At 45.9% G+C, this 16,740-nt stretch overlaps 1 protein-coding gene across 1 annotated transcript; it reads left to right on the forward strand.

Annotated features, from left to right (window-relative positions):
• Positions 1–109: 109 nt before the first annotated feature.
• MDH2 (malate dehydrogenase 2) lies at positions 110–16,424 on the forward strand. Its single transcript, XM_081890631.1, has 9 exons — positions 110–269; positions 5,229–5,397; positions 7,932–8,015; positions 9,845–9,954; positions 10,119–10,244; positions 12,797–12,874; positions 13,893–13,992; positions 15,370–15,521; positions 16,106–16,424. Exons 1-9 carry the CDS (start codon positions 198–200, stop codon positions 16,235–16,237), a joined length of 1,023 nt encoding a protein of 340 aa, XP_081746757.1. The 5' UTR covers positions 110–197; the 3' UTR covers positions 16,238–16,424.
• The last annotated feature ends 316 nt before the right edge of the window (positions 16,425–16,740 follow it).

Below are 16,740 nucleotides of genomic sequence, written 5' to 3' on the forward strand. Positions count from 1 at the left end.
GCAAAAACATCGCGAGAAAACGCGAGAGGGGCTTAAACTGGGTGGGCGCGGCGAGCGTGGAAACGGAAAGCCCAAAGCGGCAAGAGACCGAGCTCTCGCGAGACAACGACGGCGAAGTCTCGCGGTGCCCTCGCTGCCTGGAGGTCGTTCCCGAAGGAGAAAGAAGCCGCCGACTCTTCCCACGCCGTTCGCAGCCGATGACCATGTTCTCCCGCCTTACCCGGCCCGCCTCCGCCGCGCTCCGCAGAGGGTTCGCCACCTCCTCCCAGGTAGTTGAAGCGGGGAGGCGACGGGGGCCCGCGAGGGTTACCTGACGTGGGACGAGGCAGCGGCGGCAGCGAGTAGCCGTGGCTTGGGCCTGCTTGAATGAGATAGTGCGCATGCGTCTGGGCTGTTCTGTGCTCGGCGCTGTGCAAGGCAGCCAGGTTTTGGTGGCGCTGCACCCCGCGGGGTTACGGGGGCTGGTCGGCTGTTGCCCACTTGATTATTTTTATTATTACTCTGCTGCATTTTAATCCAAGGAGCTCGAGGTGGTGCACATGGTTCTCCTCCCTCTCCATTTCATCCTCACAACAACCCTGTGAGGTAGGTTAGGCTTGGAGGCAGTGACTGGCCTTCAAGGTCACCCAGAGAGCTTCCTGCAGGGACTGGACTCCCCCAGGTCTTTAACACCACACTGGCTCGGTGTTATAGCTGACTTCATCTTTCCCTTTTGGGTTGGTTAATTCATTCAGTCACATACACTTACAGATGAGAGAGAAACTTCCTGATGTTGAGTGAAGGTGTAATCCATTCATTTGCATATGCAGCTGATGCATTTTGTCTTAATATGCATTTATTTGCTGCAGCTCGCAGTCATTGCAGCTTTTATATGAAATGCATTTGGCATATACAAACACAACTGAGCGGGTAACGCTTTCAGATTAAGAATTATACAAAGGTAAGATTCAGAGAGCACCATGGGTGCTCCTTATTTTAAATAGCAGCTGCTGGGAATTTTGCAGTCTTTGCTATTACTTGATTGTGTCTCTCCGCAAGGAGAAAGGTTGCATAAAAAACAGCTGTGTGTCCTGGATGAGACCATTATAATTAAAACATTTTGTCTTATTGTTTTATTCATCCCCTTGATAAATGTGGTAGTCTTCTTTATTCATTTTAAAATAATTCGTTTTAATTCATTCACACCAAGAGCCAGTGTGGTGTAGTGGTTAGAGTGTCAGACCAGGACTTGGGAGAGAACAGGGTTCAAATCTCCACAGCCATGAAGCCATGACCTTGGGCCAGTCACTGCCTCTCGGCTTAACCTACCTTACAGACTTGTTGTGGGAATTAAATTGGGAAAGGGAGAACAATATATGACACCTCAAGCTCTTAGGAGAAAAAAGGTGAGATATAAATGCAATAAATAAATTTTACTTCCAGAAGGAATCTATGGTTTCTGACAAATGTTGTTTGTTGACCAAAATGTTTTTTAATTGATCTGTCCAGTCTCTTGACTAAGGCTTTAGAAGTCTTGGTGAGGAAATTCTATTGGGAATGGAGGAATGTGCTTTTGGGGTGGGGGAAAAGAACTCCTTGTTAAAAGTCCACTGGAAGGATCTTCAGTAAATTGCTTAGTGTGAATAGCTGCCTATAATCCCAGGAAGGTGTGAAAAGCCAGTTCAGATAAAGATTTGGGCTAATACTGTATTTTAAGTCCCATTCAGATGGTAGGAATGACATGACCCTTTTGCAGATGACTGAGCAGAGGCTAGATTGAAAAAAAGATGTGGAAGAACTTGTATTGGCAGTGCCAGAATGGGATGGGAAGACTCAAACTAGTGATGGGAGGAGCACAAGTCAGGCTAGCATGGTTGGAAGGTTTGCTGAGGAAATGAGCCTCACTTTGTTGGGGATACAGGATGGAAGCAGCAAGACTTAGAGGTGTGTGTTGGTGGAGGGGCAGGTTCCTGATGGCAAATGACCTTGTGGTCAATAAATAGTTTCATGGCATTGTCTGCACCAGTTCCTTTTAGCTTGATGCGCCTCTCAGAATAACACAAGGACTCTCATCCTATTACTTTTTTAGGCTTTGTTCCTCATTAGTGCTCTGCTTCTTGGTTGTTTGCCAGGAAAGCACTTCATTAACAAGTTCAGGCCTCGCATTTAATTTGTACAAATTTCTTGCAACATCCCTCATCCTGGCTACTTTACAGACCTTTCACCCTTCCTAGTCTTTTGCAACTCCCACCTATTAACGGTAACATTTCTGCTCATTTCTTTTCAGGGTTGGGGCTCTCCTGTTCTTGCACAATTGCCGCTACTTCCCATTGGAGCAAAAACACTCCCTTCTGAATCATCTGTGTTCGCTGCAGAAAGCTCTGCAATATCAGTGGCCTCTGATTACATTAAATTCCTGGGCTTTGCAGAGGGAGGGAGGTGGGAGACAGAATTTGTTACTCTTCAGTTCACTGCTGGCCTTCAACTTGCAGGGCTTTTGCTCCTGCCTGTTACTTTTTGTCAACTTTCCCCCATTTGCTCCACTTAATTCTATTTATTCAAAGATTTGTAGCCAGACTCATTATAAAATAGCAAGACGGTTAATAGGATAAAATTAATTAGTGCAATAAACCAGTAAAAAACAAGGCAGCACAAATACTAGAGATGTCCAGAATTTTCAGTGGAACCGGTCCAAAAAAAACTGCACAGGAGTGCTTCCTTGAATGTTTTAGCCAATTGGTGGACCGTTATTGTTGTGGTGGTCTGCTTGTGTCTTTAGGGGAGTCATCTTTCTCCAACCTGCTTCTGTCCAGGTGTTTTGGACTAAAACTCCCCGTCAGCCCCAGACATGGCATGATACAGGTCTAGGAGGGGCAGGAGCCAGATTGCAGCTGGTTCCAGGCACACGTGGTGGTGGTGGGATTGCTGCCTTGCTTCCCACAGATGTAGCCTGGTGGATCGGCTGTGGATGAAGGCAGTTCAATGTAGCAAAGAGCTGTGTTGCAGCTGGCTATATTTTACCCCTGTGGGTGGGTCAGTGGCTAGAGCTGTGGAAAAGTCTAGCAACTCTTTGAACTCAAAGCTGTTTGACAAGAGAATGGACTTCCTATGAAGACGGTGGCTCTCCTTCATTGAAGGTTTTTTAAGCAGAGGTTGGTTGACCATCTGTCATGGATGCTTTAGTTGAGATTCCCGCATTGCTGGATTAGAAGATCCTCAGGGTCCCTTCCAACTCTACAATTATATGATTCTAATAGTTTTGCACAGCTGCATTTATCAAGATACATAAGCAGGAAGCTATCCTGGTTTGGCTGAGAATGTGGCATGGGGCTCAAGCTCATTAGAGGGAGAGGCTTCCTCAGCGCATTTTAACATTAAATGGGACACTGTAAAATATTAGTATCTTAAGTGTCCTCTATTTGAAATGCTAGTCTAAACTCGTTGTCCATCCAGTCAGTCTGATCTGCGCCAGTGAGGGCCTAAGCTTCATATCTGGGCAAACCCAAATATTCTAAAAACCTGGAGCCACTTTTTTGAATTATTTAACAAAGATTGTATACTTCTTAACTGAAAATTAAATCTCTTGGTGGTTTGCAAACAATATAAAATGCACATTAAAATGGTCAACCAAAGTATTTAAAATACAAGTTTATAAAAAGCAAAATGAATAATATCAACAGTTTAAAATGGTATTTTAAGCTAAAATTATGGATTAAAATACACATCAGCTTTATGTGTCTAGTTGGCTTGTTCAAACTGAAATTCCCCCCCTTCCATCTTCTGGACTCTAGAAGTAATAGTGGAGAATGGGGGATTAAAGTATGTGCAGATCTTTGGAGGTGAAAAGCAGTGACTGTGTCTCTTTAAGCATTTACTTTGGGCAGGGGAAAGGCTACATTCCCATGGGACAACCTATCGGGGAAGGACTGCGTGCCAACCCTTCTTTCTATTTCTCTCCCCTTCATTTTTCTTTTCTTGCCTGCGCGCGCGCACACACACACACACACACAGTTAGACGCCAGGGGCGCAGGTTGCCCATCCTTGATCTAACTAGCTTATTGTGACAAGAGCTTTTGTGGGTGCAGTGAGCTGGCTTGATGAGACAGGGCTTTCTGTTCACCAGAGCATTCCACCTAAGGAATAAAATGTGTGACTTGGCAGGCAGCTTTATTCTGTTTCTTGTCAATTGTTAATACAAGCCCTGAGAAAGTTATCCAGTTTGTTAATCTGGCCTGTGAATCCTCTTGTCCTTGCTGACCTTGAAAAATCCTCCATTTTGAGTCTCAAAGCCCTGAGGTCAGAGTGCCTCCAAAGGCAGGGGGAGCAGTTCAGCCAATATTATCCTCAATGTTTTTCCTTTCCCTCCTCCTTGGGCTATTAACCACCTGTAACGCAGGCATTGGGATCACCTTTGCTTGGTTCAGTAGTCTTGGCAGTTCCCTTCTTTCAAAATTGCACTGTCAGCGGCATCAGTCTGCCATGGAAGTAATTGGAGAACTTGGCAGTAGCTTAACTTCTCCTTGGCCAAAGGATAGAAGTCCCTCTTGTCTATCAGCAAAGCTGCTTACAAGTCTCCTATGGTCCCTAATCAATTACTGCTAATATATAGTGGGAAATTCTTAAAGAAATGAAGGAGGAGGGTTTGGTGCTCATTTTCCAGCCAAGCCAGAGTCTGTGCTGAAAAAGTGGGGCTTAAGGAAGGATTTGAAGGAAGGGTGATTTAGTAAGCTGCAGAATATTCCCCCCCCCCCCAGAAACTCTTGTGTAGGATATAGGGTGCTCTTTCCAATTTGAGATCTTTAGTTCCAGGAAGGTTACAAATTCTAACCAGAGAATACCAGTTTGTTTGGCTATTGCCATAAACATATAAAGTAATTTGTTTACTGATCTCTGGTGCATGTTCAAAAATCCTTGGATGGGGCAAATACTTAGACCTCTGGTGTTTGGGACAACCGGGGTACTGTTTTATGTTTCCAGAAGTGAGACAGGAACTGTTGGGTGATGAAGCAAGATTTCGACATACGCTATATGGCAGCGTTTGCCAATCTGGTACCCTCCATAAGGTTTGCACTACAGCCAGCGCAGGGCATCCAGGCTGTCATGCAAACTGCAGATGTTCTTCATGTTATGATGAAGGATGTGATGTGACCATGTAAAGCTTTGGGAAGCTCTGCACAAGAGCATCACTTGTGGTTAGCGCCTGAGAATATTCCATTTTAAATCATTTTCTTCTCTTTGCCTTCTCTTAGAACAATGCTAAGGTGGCCGTGCTTGGTGCTTCTGGTGGGATTGGCCAACCTCTCTCTCTCCTACTGAAGAACAGCCCCTTAATCAGTCGTCTCAACCTCTATGATATTGCCCACACTCCTGGTGTAGCAGCTGACCTCAGCCACATTGAAACGAGAGCTGAAGTGAAAGGTATGAGTTGCCGGTTAAACTTCTGGCCTAGTGCTCTGTGTTTAAATATAATTTGTGTGCTCCTAATCCACAGCATTTATAGATGTAGTTGGTTGTAAGAACCCATAATGGATACGCGTTCCCTAGAACTAGAGTGAGCTGGGCCACTAGCGGAAGCTGACAAGGCGCTTCGTGCCACCTGAGCCTCAAGCAACATTGATGGATTCAGAAGTACCCCTATGAGGGTACATCTGGTCCAGGGAATCACCCACTAACTGTGTTTCAGTCTTCTCCGGATTCAGCTTCAGATTATCCAGTCCATTGCTTTCTCTAAATGATTGTAATAATCATTCATAACAGGAGCAGGGAACCTGTAGCCCACTAGATGTGGATTAACTTGGACTCCCAGTGCCATAGCCACTATGGCCAGTGGTCAGAAATTGATGAGACTTTGTAGTACAGCAGGAACTAGAGGATCCTGGCTTCCCACCTCTGATTCATAGCCAACCTCCCATCCATCCGGTCTAGGGAACCGCCCACTAACTGTGCCTCAGTCTTATCTGGATTGAGCTTCAGTTTGTTGGCTCTCATCCAGTCCATTACTGAAGCAAGACAACAGTCTAGCACATCCACCGCCACACCTGCCGATATAAAGAAGAAGTAGAGCTGTGTGTCATCAGCATATCGTCCAATGCAAGGAATACACACTTTAGATTCTCGCCACCTGGCAAAACTGTACAGAGAGCCTGGAGGGGGAGAGAATTTCTATATACAGAAACTCCCCTTCTCCAACCCTCAAGTCTGCCCTGGTGCTGCACCCAGTACCCAGGTGAGCACAGCCAGGTAGGACCAAATATGGACTTTAGGCTGAGAAATGTTCCCCACCCCTACACTAAACCATAGTTTAGCATTGCAAGAATGAGCTGCAGTGAGCCATTGGCTTGGGCACTTCTCTGGTGTGGCTGTAGAAAGGGATTAAGAAGTATTTGCTTCTGTTTTTGGGTTGTGTCATCTTGCTGCTTATTGTGTCATCCAAAGCCAGACAAACGTGGTAGATCTAATCTATCCCCACAAGGTTTTTCAGAGCTTTGCACACAGAGTCAAATAGTTTGCAGAATGGGCTGGTTGCTATGCTGAAAAAACTAGAAAGGTCTTGGGCTACCTACCACTACAGGCTTCCTATAAACGTACTTGCCCAGTGGAAAAGTGTGTGTGAGGTCTTGGAAAAGTTCCTGTTCTTCCATGCTTTGGAAAAGGTGGAGATGCTTGTCATAATTGCGGTTGGGCAAAGGGTGTTCAGGCTGGTGATGTGGCATCAGTGTAATTTGTGTTTATTGCAAAGGCATATCTGTGTGCTAAAGTGCAAACCCATGAATGTTCTGGAGTGTCGAACAAGGGAGAGCAGGGTGGTTCCTTTTTTGTGTTGTGGCTGTTAGCAGAGTTGAAGCTTTGGCCTCATCCTTCCATTTCCCACCATGAGTCACGTTGGTGGGAGGTGGAACTACACTGACAGAGAATCTACTTATCTACCTCTCCTGATCTACCTCTGCCCTCTTATTACTGGAGGACATTGTAAGAAATGCAAGTTTGTGTGTGCGCGGCTGCAGTGGCTATGAATCTCTCCATGAGTTTCTCACTCCCTGTTGGAAGGTTGCCTCGAGAGAAACACATTCCCATTTGCAGTATCCCACACTCTGAATTAATTGAGCAAGCAGCAAAGGGTGGTTCGTAGTTTGTTCTCCACAGTAACCCTATCTCCGTGTTGAGAAGGACAAAGCTTCAGTCACACTCAACTGCAGGTTTAATTAAAAATAATATAAAGCTTATGGAGAGGCTTCTATTGGTTGGTGCTTGAGCTTGCTTCAGCTCAGAGCTCTGTTTGTAGATTCTCCCCCACCACCGTATGAATATGCCTTCCCAATTTGAGTAAGTGAGCTTGGCTAGCTAGCTTGCATGACATGCTATCTGCTGCTGCTGCTCTATGAAGCTCTTAATCTGCCTATATTTATGCCCCATTGAGGATCAGTGCATAGTGCTGTTAATAATGCCATAAATGGTTAGGAACCCACTTACCTGAAGAGGCATCTTGGCCTGCCCGTGTCTTAAGATGAAGGGTAAGACGTTTTTATTTATCCAGATATTTTAATTTGTGTGATCTTCAGGGTGAATATTTCAATGTTGATTCCTGATGTTAGCGTGCATTGTCTTAAGTTTTAATTATAAATGTTGTATTGGGTTTTAGTTAATGTATTGTCTATATTGTCAAAATCTGTTTAGATGAAGAGTGGCATAGAAATGTGTTGAGTATTGACTGGAAGCTGCAAAGTTTTGCATCTTGATGCAATGGAATACTGCTTCAGGATGCTATTTTTAAAATAAACAATAGAAAAAATTAGGTTCATCAACAGCAAATTCCTAAGCACCGCTCATGTTGTGGTCTAAATGTGTCTTCAGTTCCTGCACACACACATAATTCAGCATGTTGAGTTCATCTGGATGAATGATCTGCCAATAGAAAAGTGTAAATCCAGCTCTATCTCTTTTTTTCACTTCAGGTTTCCTAGGACCTGAGCAGTTGCCAGAGTCTCTGAAGGGCTGCGAAGTTGTTGTTATTCCAGCCGGTGTTCCTAGAAAGCCGGGTAAGTCTTTTAATCTACAGAAATTCTAAAGGGAGTGCCAAGTCACGTGGGATTGTTGGGTGAATGCACCTGGCATCTCCCGGTGCCCTTGTTGAGGCACTCAACTTTGTGCCTGAGAAATAGGTATAGTATTCCGGGAAAACTCGTACCTCTGCCTCTCCTTGGAGGTCAATGATCAAAACAGTTCCTGCTTGAGCTTCTATTAGACTCAAAGGGCTGTGCATAAGTCTTCGCTTGGTGGCTCTTCAGTGAAGCTGGAATAAAGCGCTTGACACCTTGTATTTTATTTTTATTTATTGTGTACAATTATTTATATCCTGCTTTCTGAGGTAGCTTACAGGAAACATTAAACTGTATTTTTAGAAACCACAATAAACAACGTCAGCATGCATAAACTGTAACTGGGAGTCTTCCCACCGGGCAGTTGGCAGCAGAATGGCCTGAAGAGAAAGCTCAGCAAACTTAAAATAGCTTGTAATATTTTATTAATTCACTCCCTCTCTATTCTCCAGGCTTCTCCCAGTTGCCATAGGAAGGCCCATAGCTCAGTGGTAGAGCACCTGCTTTGACTGCAGAAGGGCCATTGTTCAATCCTTGGCATATCTAGGACTGGGAGAGATCGATGCCTGAAACCCTGGAGAGCCACCACTAGTCAAGGTGTAGATAACACTGAGCTAGACTGACCTTTGGTTCAGCTCTCCATGTAAGGCGGTTTCCTATGTCCCCATAATTTGCTGCCTTGTCCAACATTTGCTGATCTAAATTCCTTCCTGCAGACCTTCAGTGCTTCTAATCCCCACAGTCCAAGAATGTTTGGGGGGAGGAGAGAGGTAGGCTGGAACCTTTTTAGGCAGTGCAAAGTCTGTTTTTCCTGGAAATTCTTACCCACTGGTTGTGCCTCCTGCCACTGTCACCATCTGACATTAGAGAACTTTGCTCATGGGCTACCCAGTGCTGCAGGCATCCACAGACACACTTGCCAACTTCTGGCAACCATGCCTTTTAATTTAAATTTGTCAAGAGCTCCTGCCCTCTTCTGAAACCTGAGGGGAAAATCAGCGTGAGGCCTCGGGGAGAGACCCTGCTCTTTTGTCAGCTTTGGGAGAGGTATTCTTTGTTTGGCATTCAGAGTGGTTCAGTGCAGTGCAGCTGGATCCTGAAATTCAACCCAGCTTGCACAATTACACTGGGCCTAAGAGGTACTTGGAGCGCTCGGTGTGAAGTTGCCACCAGGGGCGTCATTCATCCCTTCACTCTGGTGGGGATCAGGAAGAGCCAAAATTTTTGCTGCCTGCTGCTGCCAGAGGGGGTGCTTCAGCTCTATGCTGGCAACCAGAGATGGCTGAAGTGCAATAGTGTTGCAGACAAGGGAGGCACCTTCCTTTTCCTGGGGCATGTATGTCCACAGCACAGGTGGAGCCTCTTTTTCAGCCCAGGGACTGCATTCCCTCATGGGCAGCCTTCTGCCAGTCAGTGATGGGCAGGGGAATGGATATACAACTCTTGCTTTGGTGTGGTAGACTACATTCCAGCCATGCAGAAGTCTCCACATCTCTCCATTGGCCTTCTAGGCAAGTAAGAGGCATTAGCACAGTTCAAAGGCACTTGTGGTGGGTGTGTAGCAGGAGCAGAGAGAGGCATGGTCTAGGGAGTGCCCTGAGGGCCAGAGAGATATGGAGGGCCGCATTCATCCCACAGACTCTCTGGTGTGTAGTGCCCAGCTGGGGACTTATCTATGAGTGTACCTATGATGTGATTTCTCTTCATGTGAATGGGGGTTAGATAGATACTGGAAAGCAGCTAATAAGTTTCTCCACTGTGCTCTGTAGGCATGACCCGTGATGACCTTTTCAACACGAATGCCACCATTGTTGCTAACCTGGCAGCCGCTTGTGCCCAGCACTGCCCTGAAGCCATGATCTGTGTGATTGCAAATCCGGTAAGCAAATTCCAGCCTGCCTTTGCCTGTGAGTAAAGGAGTGCAGTGTGTCTGACCGTAGCCAGATTGGGAAACAGGTGTGTGCCTTTTTCTCTCTTCTCCCCTGATATAGAGGGAGCTTTTGTGCATTTAAAAGGGCAATGATTTTTTCTTTTTGCTTTCAGGTCAATTCTACCATCCCAATTACTTCTGAGGTCTTTAAGAAGCATGGGGTATACAACCCCAACAAAATTTTCGGCGTCACAACACTGGACATTGTTCGAGCAAACACTTTTGTGGCTGAACTGAAGGTATGTTCCAGTTACAGATAGGTAGCCGTGTTGGTCTGCCATAGTCAAAACAAAAAAATTTCCTTCCAGTAGCACCTTAAAGACCAACTAAGTTAGTTCTTGGTATGAGCTTTCGTGTGCATGCACACTTCTTCAGATACACTGAAGAAGATACACTGTATCTGAAGAAGTCTTCAGATACACTGTATCTGAAGAAGTGTGCATGCACACGAAAGCTCATACTAAGAACTAACTTAGTTGGTCTTTAAGGTGCTGCTGGAAGGAATTTTTTTTGTTTTGAAGGTATGTTGTTGCAGTCTGGGCTCACATTTGGCGTTTAGAACTCCATTAATGTCCTTAAGTCTCACTGTAACATAAGGATTTGTGGTGATGGAACTTCCCCAGATTTCTGTCTGTGGTACAGGCCCAATTAGAAAATGAATTTTTGGCTCTGTCCTTTCATAAGTCCTTGAGCTGCCTCCACTCCTGCCAGAAATGGCTCTACTGTAGAAAATGTGCCTGGATTTTAATTTTCTTAAGCCAGTGTTTAATGCTACAAATTTTGTTACTGAGTGCAGATTTGGGACTTATCTTCCAGCATGTGGATAATCTAAACAAGGGACTGTGAACAGAATCATGGTTCAGAGAGTAGCAGCTGCAGGAGGAAGTAGCCAGTCAAGAGGGCAAATCATATTACACCTAAGCAGGGGCATCCAACGTGGTGCCCTCTGGATATTGTTGAACTGTTGTTGAACAACAGCTGGATTCCTTGTACCCTTTAATCTTTCCTCTGCAACTACAGACGGCTGAATCAAACCTATAAAAATTGTAAGCTGCCATGCCCAGCAGGCTGTTGACTGGGTGGCAGACATCCTTCCCTAGGTGACACATTAGCTGTTACTTGGGTGGTTTGGCGTTCAACAGCCTGGTTGCTGCTTCAGGGTCTGCTAGGATAATCAACACCCTAACTTCCTTAGATTCTGCGGGTCCTTCTCTGCCTGTCTAGTCACAAAGCAAAAGGCAGCTTGACGTTTCAACGCCCTGTGATCTCTTTGCCAGCTAGGCACACTTTGTGAAAGACATGGAAGGCCTATTGTCCTGGGCCAAAGAAAAACTGATCTCTGGCCAGCTGCTGTCCGCTGAAACAGAACAGCATGTCCTCCCTTCACCTTGGCATAAGGTTGCAGGGATAATAAATAGAAATCCCATGATGTGGTTTTGATTTACTCCTTTGCACTTCAGCTGCAGGCCAAAACATTTCCAGATCTATCTTCCGCATATTATTAGCCCGCTCTTGGAGTTGGGAAGAAGCAGTGGCCGAAGAACCTCTGAGCGCAGTTCTGTTGCACAGATTGTGGGTTCAAGTGTGCAGCTGTATTTCCAGAAATCAGGCCTCTCAAATCTGTGCTCATTGCTCTTTCGCAGCCAGGGCACTTTAAATACCTGCTTTTTCTCAGGGTTGCAGTGTTGGGTTACCTTGATGTTTCCGTTCTGCCTCCACCTGCAGTTCATTTGCATTTTGCAAATTAAATTGAATATATACCTTATAAAGGTTTTTGCCTTTTACCACTTCTTTTTGGGACGGAAAGATAGGCATGGGAATTGGGAGAGACATAATGGCAGAGGTGCTAGAGCCTCACTTCTTAATCACGCCCTGGAAGGGCCCAAGTCTTAACCGAACATTTCCCACTAATTTGAGCATTTCTCAGTTCCATGAGGGATAGGAACTCCCACCCCTCCCCCCAATCATAAAATGAAAGTCGGGATCTTGGGAATATTGGTTCTGTATCATCGCAATCCATCTGCAGGTGCAAAGAGCATGCACATATATTTAATTTTTTTTTAAAAAAAAGAAAAGTACGTTCCGTCATGCAAAAGTACATAATACATGTATTTTGGGGATTGGTGCCCAGAACCTTCCTTTCAATTCAACAGTTCAGTTTTACACTTTAATAACAACAACAACAACAACATGCATCAGATCATTTCCAGATTGGAAGTGGATGTACCAATCTTTGGCTGTGTTCACGCCATATATGTAAAGCACTGTGATACCACTTTAAGCCAGCACGACCTCCCCCAAGGAATCATGACAGATGTAGTTTTTAAATGGTGCTGACTGTTGTTCGGAGGCTCCCTATTCCTCTTCTCAGACTACAGTTCCCAGAGTTCCATTGGAAGAGGATTGGCTTTTAAACCACTGGGAAGTTTAGCTCTGAGGAGAATAGGAGTTTCCATAACAATTCTTGTCAACCTCAAAAAAACCCTACACCTCCCAGAAATCTTTGAGGGAAGCGATGATGGTCATAGTGCTTTAAATGTATGGTGTTATTGTGGCCTTTATCAGTCCTTAAACTGATACCAGCCCGTCTGGCTACCAGCCCATCGGTAGGCACAAGTTTAAAGGGCTGGTGTACTTGCAATACTGTTGGGTCTGCTGGCCTTTTAAGTTCATATGATTGCTGCTAATTGTGGTAGAGGCAGCGTGCCAATTCCTACTTCTCAATGAGCCCATCCAGCTTGCTGCAGATTTTGACTACAGATTCTTGCTGAAACCTGCCTTTCTTCCACAGGGCTTGGATCCAGCTCGTGTAAACGTTCCTGTGATCGGCGGCCATGCAGGAAAGACTATCATCCCTCTGATTTCTCAGGTCTGTGTTAGAGTCCTAACTGTTCCAGAGTTTCATGATAGCTCTGGCTCTGGAAAAGTTGCCTGTGTGTATATGTGGGGAAAGTGTCTGTTATCGGAAGTATAGCTGCAGAGCCTTCCAGGAGAGTTTGGCTATGAATGGGAAGAGAAAGGCTTATGTGACCAATTGGAAAGAGAGGCTGAAAGCCCTACAGTCAGTCTTATCTTAGAGCATGTGATAGTGAGTTCAGAGGGCGCTTGCACAGGAGGCAGTGGTGGCTACTTGGTTGGCTTTAAAAGAGAATTGGACAAATTCATGGAGGAGAGGGCTATTGATGGCTACTAGCCTTGATGATTATCCTCTGCCTCCACAGTTGGAGGCAGCCATGCTTCTGAATAGCATTTTCTGGAAACCACAGGAAGGGGAGAGTGCTCTTGCGCTTGGATCCTGCTTGCTGGTTTCCCAGCTGTTTGGCCACACTGAGAACAGGGTGCTAGACTAGCTGGACCATTGGTGTGCTCCAGGAGGCTCTTTTGTTCTTGCACATTAAAATGCTCCTGATCGACCGATGACAAAATTCTGCGTGGGGAGCTCAGTGACGCAGTTGATGCCAGAAGCTTGAAGTCAGTGGCTGTCAGCTGAGAGGCACTTCCTTCAGGCTCTACTTCCTGCAAGGGTTGGGTGTGCTACTGATTTCCCCATGGGGGCAAGTGAGTGTGATTTGGAGGAAACACCCTTGTGGGCCAGATAGGAATCTCTGTCGAGCCTCATTCAACCTGCAGGCTAGAGATTCCCCACCCATGTTGTTGTATCCAGCCAAACTCTACTTGGGAGTCAACCCATTGATACCGGCAAACCTGAGTTATGTCATTTAATTTCAGTGGGTCTCCTCTGAATGTGACACATGTTGGATGTGTCTTATAAATGCTTAAGCAGGGTACATGTAACACTTGTTAAAATAATTTTAATAAAATAAACAAAACTTAATATATGACTCATACATAGCTGAATCATAAATCTATTCCTCCTTCTTTTACAGTGTACGCCCAAAGTAGATTTCCCTCAGGACCAGTTGACAGCCCTTACTGGAAGGATTCAGGAGGCTGGGACGGAGGTTGTCAAGGCAAAAGCAGGTGCAGGTAGGTTGACTCACAGGAACGTTCCCCCTCTGGATTCCCATGTAGTATCCTTAAGTGGGGTAGTGCTACGAGTGGGGCTTAGCGAGTTATCAGCCGCAGGCTTCCCCCTTGTGCCCCTTCCTCACCAGGTGTTTTGCCGGCCAGCAGTGCAGCTTGTTCTTCTTGTCCAGCTGGACTGATCCCTCTCCCAGCCCAGCAACCACAAAGGAAGCAGGTGAAAATGTTCCAGCTGAGGCGAGAGTGTTGAGCTTCCCTTCAGCTCTGCAGTCCCAGAATAGCTGGCAGCTAGGAGTGTTCTTTGTGGCAGGGCCAGTGGAAGCAAGGTCCCTACAGTTTCTTTCTCTGACCAGTGGATAGAGTTTAGGCTGGTCCGCCCGCCCCCCCAGCCGCCTTCATATTCTTCCTGAGAGACAAAGTGGTGCAGTGTCCCAGTGACCCTTGTTCCCATTCAGTGAAACTTTAGACACTTCATAAAGGGCTGTATGAGATGGTTAGTGCCATGAAGGTGGCAATCCAGATTTTAAGACATGGCATGAAAGGGAAAAGGAGGGAAAAGGAGTAAGGTGTAAAAGGAACAAAGTTTCTATAAGGGCCAACTGAAATGGGAATAAATGGTTCAGGAGGAGGAGGAGCCATATAGTGGCTGGTATGTAGTTCAGCTGATGAGTTCATCTCCCATTGCTGCAGATGAATTCATTATTTTGCAATCTTTAAAGTGGGAGTGGGTAACCTGTGGTCCTCCAGGTGTTATCAGACTGTAAACCCCCCCCCCAAATATTCTGTGGCTATTGACCATACTGGCTGCTGGGAGTTGGGATTCCAACCACATCTAGACGAGGGCCACAGATGTTTTTCTGTCTTGTCTTAAAGCAACCCTGTTAAGTGGGGGAGGAGTATTACTGTCCTTGTAATTGCAGATCGGGGTATCCAACGTGGTACTGTCCAGATGTTGTTGGACTCCCAACTCCCACCAACCCCACCCAATGTGGCCAGTGGTTAGGGATGGTAGGCATTAGGAGTAAAAAATAATCTAGAGGGCACCATGTCGGCTATTACAGATGGGCAGCTGAGGCTGAGAGAGAATAGCTGGTCCATGGCAAAAGTGAGATTCAAATGCAGGACCCCTTGATTATTAGCTCATGTTGTTAGCTAGAAGGCTGCACCAGCATACATCTTTTGAGGCATGCTGTGTGCTGGGAAGCTTGCTGTATTCCTTTTGGGGAAACAGTTGGCCTGTGGGGGGCAGGGTTCACCACTGGAACATTTCCCACATCAGTCCAGATGATGGCTTCAGAATTGTGTTGGCACGTTAGGTAGGCAGACCCCTTGTCCGTGTTCCTCCATGCTGTTGAATGTTTTCCCATTTTCCCCCAACAGGATCAGCCACGCTCTCTATGGCTTATGCTGGTGCCCGGTTTGTTTTCTCCGTCCTGGATGCGATGAATGGGAAGGAGGGGGTCATCGAGTGCTCTTTCGTCCGATCAGAGGAAACCGAGTGCCCATATTTCTCCACGCCACTGCTGTTTGGGGTATGGAGCTGTGGTGACACTTGGGTCTATTTGCATATATGTGTAGACCACCTTATGACCACTTGATTCTCGAATTCTGCCCATTTTTTCAGGCATATGCCTGTTACTGGCATTGCGTTGGAGAAGCCTTGGTCTCAGACTCATAAACCTAAAAAGACAAGATACCCAAACTGGGGGAAGGGAGAGTGGAAGGAAAAAGGACAGAGGAGGGAGATAACTTTGACAATGCCAGAAGGAAGTGGTGGGTTGTGAACGGGCATTGAAATCCCTCTGGGGCCGGGCTGGGTGACCTTGCTTGGACAGAGAGAGCAGAGTTCAGGGCAAGGGTTTTACACCAGGCATATTTTGCAAAGGAGGTCTTTAGCATTACCTGGCCCTAGGTAGTTTAGGGAAGCCTTCTCTAACCTCCATGTGTTTTTCTTGCTAGGGCTGATGGGAGTTGTCATCATAGTGTTTTAAACCTGTGGTGTGAATGTGGCCTTTGTAACAGAGACTTTTCCAGCTAAAGCAACATTTGTCTCTCTAGTGTCTGCTTCATTGTGCTAATCTCCCCACACCTCACTTCCCCCCTCCTTCCCTTTTAGAAAAACGGCATTGAGAAGAACCTAGGCATTGGCAAGATTTCTCCTTTTGAAGAGAAGATGGTGGCAGAGGCGGTTTCGGAGCTGAAAGCTTCCATCAAGAAAGGGGAAGAGTTTGCCAAGAGCATGAAGTGAAGATCTGTTGATGACAAAAGAAGAGAACTGCAGCCCCCTTAATTTATTTTAAGGTGCATCATGTCACTTTAAAGGCTTCCGGAGCAAAGCATTGAGTTCTGCTTCCAGGCCTTGATGTTGGCCCTGCCCTATAAATCTGTTGATTGGAATTCCGTTCCATAATTAAAAAACAACCTGTTTATTTTTCCCCAATGTGTTCCCTGGGTGTAACCAGTGTGTGGTGATCTGAGTGTGTGTGTGTGCGCGCACATGTGCATGTTCACATGCACGTGTTTCCTAAAAGAGGCACTCCAAGATCAGTGCTTTGAGACACGAGAGCTTTTCCACAAGGAAGTTTTGGGGTCACTGTAGGGTTATCCCCACATACCTCTTTGGGCAGATGTTGAGGTGGTTGGTGGGGAGTCCTAAGATAGCTTTGCTTCTGTGCAAGCAGATTGTTATGCTTTCAGCCCTGTGGTGGAGACATATGGCCCCTCTGATGTTTCTGCACATACACCTCTTGA

This window comes from Podarcis melisellensis (assembly GCF_964234715.1).
Source record: "Podarcis melisellensis genome assembly, chromosome: 15".
In the NCBI taxonomy this organism is placed as follows: Eukaryota; Metazoa; Chordata; class Lepidosauria; order Squamata; family Lacertidae; genus Podarcis; species Podarcis melisellensis.

Coding starts and splice junctions, on each gene's coding strand:
- MDH2 (XM_081890631.1), top strand. CDS start 198: ATGACCATGTTCTCCCGCCTTACCCGGCCCGCCTCCGCCGCGCTCCGC. Junction 5,398..7,931: donor AACGAGAGCTGAAGTGAAAG/GTATGAGTTGCC, acceptor TTTTCACTTCAG/GTTTCCTAGGACCTGAGCAG. Junction 10,245..12,796: donor CTTTTGTGGCTGAACTGAAG/GTATGTTCCAGT, acceptor TTTCTTCCACAG/GGCTTGGATCCAGCTCGTGT.